A 6,752-nucleotide genomic window follows, 5' to 3' on the forward strand; every position below is an offset into this window, starting at 1 on the left:
CGCATAGTGGGATTGACCGTCACATGATAACGCCCCCACGGCTGAAAGGACGAGCATGTTTGGTATGACGGGGATTCGAATCCGCGACCCTCAGATTGCGAGTCGAGCGCCCTAACCACTTGGCCATTGATGTAGGGATGGCAATGCCAAAACATATAGAAATAAGGTAGGGATGAATACAAAAATCACTACACAAGTAGCCAAATCTTTCCGAAAATAACTTATCTACAACTAAATGTTGAACTCCTGTCAATTGCATTAATTCAGGTTTGAATATACCATTTAAACTTGATAGCGCTATACAGTCTTACAGTGGCTAATAACTATGCGTTTGTAAGATTGACTCAGTACTTATTGGATATTTATGTGGGGATTTGTTATGGTTTTGTGTATTCATCCCTACCTTGTTTCTGTACTTTTGGGCATTGCCATCCCTACATCATGCTTAATTTTTGTAAATTTCTTGTCTATTTGTTTCCCCTCCATCTTAAGACCGCGAAAAAATTAGGGTATTTTACTAAACGTTAGGACGAAAAAATATTAATAAACGTATAATCGAAAAAGCGCAATAGTAATGATTAGTAAACAGTTTAGCTACATTAGTTGAGCTGCTTTCAACACAACTTTCAGGTTTTCAATCGGATACCAGGAAGCAGTATGAACACATACACAAAAAAAGAAAGGAATATGCTATATTTGCCATGTTTGTCATCTTTGTGATTCATTACCCTCATGCACTGTACCTACAATCCATATTAACTACAATAGAAAGCTTAACAGTTTTCAGTTGTCAAATCAAGTCTTAAAACTAATTTTGGATTTGGATTACATTTGAGGCCAATGAAACTGGAAGGTTCCTTCATTACTGTAGAAGTACCCTGGAGCGCTGGACCACTATATAATGTATTATTTTCATAATAAAACATTTTGTGCTGCCATCCAGCGACTAGAAATTAAACTGTTATGTATGAAACATGGGAATAATATATGCTTATAAACTGAACTCACAAAAATACGTGTGGAAGAAGATTAGAATAATACTACTGTTATACAAGCTGTGAAACACTCAATAATGGCAATTAGGTGCTCAAATAAGACTATAAGTTAACTTTAGAAGTTATTTGTAAGCATCATAGGTTAATAGATCGAATGCGACAGCCATTTTTTTCTCGGCCCATCCCTACATGATAAGCACTTACCGTGCTTAGTGATAACCACATATTTTCATAAAATTATGTAATTTAGAAAATAACAAAATAATTAAAAAGCCAGTTTACTATGCTGCGAAAACAGAATAACTATTAAACGAAAATTAAACAATTAATTAATAATTATATTTACAATACATTTTTATTTTTATTGCTTACTTAAAGTAAAATCTGTGATACATGAATAGTTACTACAAAGTCTAACCGTTATACAACACGTGACGTTATTTGAAACTATAAATATTCTTGTATATAATAATGTTTATACACTTTTCAGTATAAGATGTTCAAGTCCAGAGATAGTTGTTTAATGTATTACCAACATAGTTGTATGTTTAACCTTATCAACTTACATCATTAGAAACAGTTATCGATCATTTCAGAGAGTGCAGATTCTGGATCCTTTTGAACTGCTGCAAATTTTTCAGCGACACATTGATTGATTTCCTGCATGCATAGATAAGTAAGACTTAATGTCATGTAAGATATCACAAGATTAGAAGTTTGTAGAATCATAAAATGTATTTGTTTAAAACTTCAGAACTGAATTATAGTTCTGTTGTAGGATATCACATATAACACCGTCCTGGGTGACTATAAAGTTACTTCATGCATTCTTTTCTTTATAACTCCCAAACTGTAACGTATATGTTAGTTAAACACACTTCCAGAGTTTGAAGACTTTTCCTCCTGAATTTTATATCCGTTTAGAGTTTAAAAATTAACTTAGTTAAAACGTCTACACTGTAAGCAAATCTATTTGATTAAGTTTTTATCGTCAATGTTAAAAACAACGGAATAATTTGAATAATCGCCAGCTTTTGGTTATACATTTATTTAAAGAAAGAAGACGTTTCGAGCTAACGCTTTTCATCAGATCGAAGAGCTTGGTTGTGAGCTGTACGATCTGACCAAGAGTGCCAGCTAGAAAGGTCTTCCTTTTTTAAATAAACATATAACCAAAATTAGACGATTTGTTCAACGTATTCTTTGATTTCGATATCTTTGTCGCCTATGCGGTTTTAACAATAACAATTTTTTCCTGTATTACTTCATTGTAGAACATTTTAGGATGAATAATTAAAGATATTTGAGAGATTAATTACATAAACGTATATTAAATATATATATATATATATAATAGTTCGTAATTACCTGTACATCAGCATATTTTTCTTTTTGCACAATTCATTCAAGTAATCTTCATACTTCTCGTAAGGAAATTTTGCAAATTCACACTCTCGAAGTGCATCTTGAAGCTTGAGATGAAAAATGCTTTCTGATAAGATCAACTTTTATATTACATTCTACAACTTTGCTTTCTGCAACATTTAATTATATATTTAAATTTATGGTCAGAAACGATATAATTGTTCTAAATTGTATTACAACTACTCATTTCTCTTCTGTTTCTTTACAATCAACTTAATATGTTTATTTAGACATAAACAACTGCTTATAAACTGAAAAAGTATGCAACATTCTTGAAACAAAGACGGAAAATGAAAACATAACTAAAAGAAGGAAAACCAAATGAAAGTCTTATCGCACCATTCTAGATATGTGAGTTATGTCTTCTCTCCTAGTTTAAAGCTTGTTAAATATTAGTTACAAATAGATGTTTGATTTCTGTACGAAATAACTTAAAATACTTTTCTATCGTACTTGAATATTGTCGTTTCAATACACTTGTTTTTTGTGTTTGTTGTTTGTTTCTTTTAGTCACACAATATCCTATCTATGCTCTGCAAAATGTGGGGAATCGAACCACATATTTTAGTCTTGTAAGTCCATAATCTTACCGCTGACCCAACAGGAAACTCTGCTTCTTAATATTCTTATTCAATGCATTAAATTACAATTTGTATGTCTTTATTCACACATTCACTGATTATAAACTGAAAGTATTCTTGACACAAAAACAGAAAATGGAAACCATAATGGAAAAAAAGGAAAATAAAATTAAAATTAGCATTGTTCTAGACCTGTAATTTATGTATAAAGTTGATAGATTCACGTTAACAACACATTATTTACCAAATTACAATGAATTACCGAAACATGATTAATCATAATACCACAAATACCAACCCCATCTGACTTTTCTTTCAAGATTTTACCCATGCACTCTCTCATCTCGTTCACTTTTCCAGGCTTTTCTACTTTCGTCTCTGCATAAAAGAAAAACATGTTTGATTTACTTGAAGAGGATATTTTCTCATGTTACGAATTAGGTTTCGTAGAAAAGAAACACTTTATTAAATAGAAGGAAGAAGTTACCCTATTTTCCCCACTATAATATAGATTATAAATCATAGTTATGTATAAAAGTGTATAGCTTCAGTAGTCAGATTATTACAGAAGTTAATGTATAACACAGATGAAAGATGTCCGTTGAAGGTTCTTGAAGCTATGGCTTGACGTCCAATCTGAGGGTCGTGGGTTCGAATCCCCGTCTCACCAAACATACTCGCGTTGTCAGCCGTGGGGGCATTATAACGTGACGGTCAATCCCACTATTCGTTGGTAAAAGAGTAGCCCAGGAGTTAGCGGTGGGTGGTGATGACTAGCTACCTTCCCTCTTGTCTTTCACTACTAAATTAGGGGCGGCTAGCGCAGATAGCCCTCGTGTAGCTTTGCGCGAAATTAAAAACAAACAAATAAAACAATCTTAGAGCTACTGAAAATAGCATCGACACAAATGAGAAAATTTCATTCTTTTTTTAATACAGTTCTGCAATTGTGTGTATGATAAATATTGGCTTTAATGATAGTTTACTCTAGTTTTTTGTTGCTTTGTTTTATACTGCTAAGTACAGATATGAAAAGAGAACATTTATTCCAATAACGTTATTAATAGATATTACATAGACCAATAAACTTTGAAAATGAACTTACTACATATCATTTGCCAAGCTATTTCTATAATACTGCCTTTCGTCATCGTCAGGCTTATGAGCACAACAAGAGCTGCAAATAAAACTTTCATGTTGAGGATGTTGCTGTTGTAATGAAGATTTCAGCTTAGAAACTCCTTTTTTATATCATTCATCTAACTGCTTTCAGACAATAATTTAAACGAATTTCTAGCTATTCTAAAGTTAATAAATTATGTAATTTATTCCCCAATTATTGCACACCTCTTTTCGTATTGGACAAACCGCATATGGTAACAACCAATAACGGAGTGATGATACTAAACATAGGGGACTTAGTGTCATATGATAAGATCACGTGACTCGGATTTGTTCGTCTACAGTTTCATTCATTGTGGTAACTTCACTCTGTTTTAGCACGTTATACATGTTAGTGTAACAGGTAGAAAGATTGTTTGGTTGGATAGGTCTTTATGGTGCAAAACAGCAAGGCTATCTGCGCCAAACATCAGTTAAAAAGTGCAGAAAGAAATAAAACTCTGTAAAACATATAAAAAAAAACAAGCTAAAAGCGAAACGAAGACCAAACACCAGGTAAATAATTAAATAAAATAAAAACGGTCAATGGCCTATAAAAAGCTAAAAACACGATCAATCTGGACAGTGTTACCATCGCCAATGACACTGTTCAACATCGGGGGTAAACCCCAAGAAAAAACGTCTAAAATGGTGCTGTCACTCACAATCGCAACGACGACACGGAAGTAAAACGTGGGCAATTGTGACCTGAGTGTCACAAAGGCCACACAAGAGCCTTGCCCCAAGCATAAGGAAAAACATTTTCCTGTCAAATCCGGTTAAAATCAACCAGGAGAAGAGCAAGATAGGTAGGAGAAAGAGATGACGCAGTGAATGTCATCAGGTCTGACCGTATTCAATAAGCAAGGTATGACAAGTTAGCTAAACACAATTTATCTTTACCTGATGTTTTGTATTAAAAATGTATTCCTGTAATAAAAAAAACATCAAAGGAAACAATTTTTTTTAATATCTGCATTTTATTTTCTCAATAATTAAAACCTTGTGACTGGATCACTAGTTCACCCTACAAGAACTTCGATTGCGTTTGAAAGTGAAGATGAAATCACTACTGCTAAAACCATTTTATTTACTGTATTTTATGGTATATAGATTAGAATCTATCAAATATTAGGTAATAATCATCCAGTTCTATACACTTTCTGCTCTAGCTGCATTACATGAGTGGTTAACCCCTCGTATGTTGCACAAGGCAATTATGTACTTCAATTAATAAAATAACTGATAAAGTAATTAATGTTGATAAGGAGGCAGGGTTAATTATATTTCCAAGAGACAAAGCTTTTTAATAAACATGAACATAAGCATTGAGATGAACAAAAAATTCTAAAAAATACTAATAAATTCCATGTTTGCAGGAAAGTTTAATTAGAGATACCCAGAAATCAGATTTGTAACACCTTTTTCGTGAAGAGATTTAATTTAATGGCAACTGTCTGTTGTAGAAACACAAATATAGAGGACGATGTTTAGAAAGTCTTCTTCTGCCTTTCATCTTTAGGTCAGAAGACTTTTAAATCGCTGTCCTTTATAATTTTGTTTCTACAACAGGTAATTGCTCTCCATTTAACTGGAGTTCATCATGAATATTCTGTCTGAACAATCTATCAAAAAACAAATTTTCATACTAATGTACAAAATATACTCATTAAATATTACTTAATACTAAAGTATCAATCCTAAAATATATATAAGTGATGATAATTGATATATATATATATATATATAGAATTACAATTATTTTTTACTCGAGTTTTGAAATTGTATTTTGTTTATTTGTAATTAAGCAAAAGGCTACACAATGGGCAATCTGTACTATTGTTATAAGACCATAGACATAAGCCTTCAATAGAGCAATGATCACCCAGATGTTTCCCAATTTCCACCCTCTCGATCATTTCTGTATTTGAAATTAACAATAAGTCTAAAATAGCATTGTTTCTTGTTGGTTCCTTGACTAACTGGTGAAGAAAGTGTAAGGAATTTGTTATTAAATCAACGTCTGTTTAGATTAAATTTATATTTTGAAACATACATAGCATATACTGTTAAATATGTATTGCGAAACTCCCGACTATTCACCAAAGTTGTAGAAGATTCTCCAGAGTAAGAATCAATAACATATGTATATACGTAAACGCTTAAATTTGTATTGTTACGTAAAACTTAAATTTCTGGAACGCCTACGCAGCTTATAAATATAACCAACGCGAAAGAGAGTATATATTATTAGTTCTCTGTAGTCGGTGTGCTATATACTTCGGAAGCTATAACTGCGATTGTTATAACGCTTATCAATCGGAACACTTGAACCAGGAACGTTTATAAATTTCGAACATTACAAATCACTCAACTTCACATCGGACATTAGTACTTTTACGAAAGCATTACCTAACGTCATCGGTGAAACTCGACCTGTAATCAGCGTGTGATTAGCGAGAAATACAGGGCCAGCTAGCTCCCTACTAAGTGAATTGTACCTATATCAACTCGTAATCAACTCGCTCATCGTGAACCCTCGATAAGATATTGTTGCGTCAGCGAGGTCACGTGACTAGTGTCACGCCCC

At 32.7% G+C, this 6,752-nt stretch overlaps 1 protein-coding gene across 1 annotated transcript in view; it reads right to left on the bottom strand.

The window, feature by feature from the left end:
* The window catches only part of LOC111087103, a 4,934-nt gene extending 691 nt beyond the window's left edge, over positions 1 to 4,243 (bottom strand). The window contains exons 1-4 of the mRNA XM_022392544.1: positions 4,107 to 4,243; positions 3,300 to 3,379; positions 2,364 to 2,467; positions 1,562 to 1,655 (exon numbers count right to left, since the gene is read on the bottom strand). Of these exons, the coding sequence (XP_022248252.1) occupies positions 1,583 to 1,655; positions 2,364 to 2,467; positions 3,300 to 3,379; positions 4,107 to 4,197 (348 nt within the window). The 5' untranslated portion in view covers positions 4,198 to 4,243 and the 3' untranslated portion in view covers positions 1,562 to 1,582. The remainder of the gene's footprint in view (positions 1 to 1,561; positions 1,656 to 2,363; positions 2,468 to 3,299; positions 3,380 to 4,106) is intronic.
* Between the last annotated feature and the right edge of the window lie 2,509 nt (positions 4,244 to 6,752).

Source organism: Limulus polyphemus, unplaced genomic scaffold, assembly GCF_000517525.1.
Source record: "Limulus polyphemus unplaced genomic scaffold, Limulus_polyphemus-2.1.2 Scaffold1733, whole genome shotgun sequence".
Classification (NCBI taxonomy): Eukaryota; Metazoa; Arthropoda; class Merostomata; order Xiphosura; family Limulidae; genus Limulus; species Limulus polyphemus.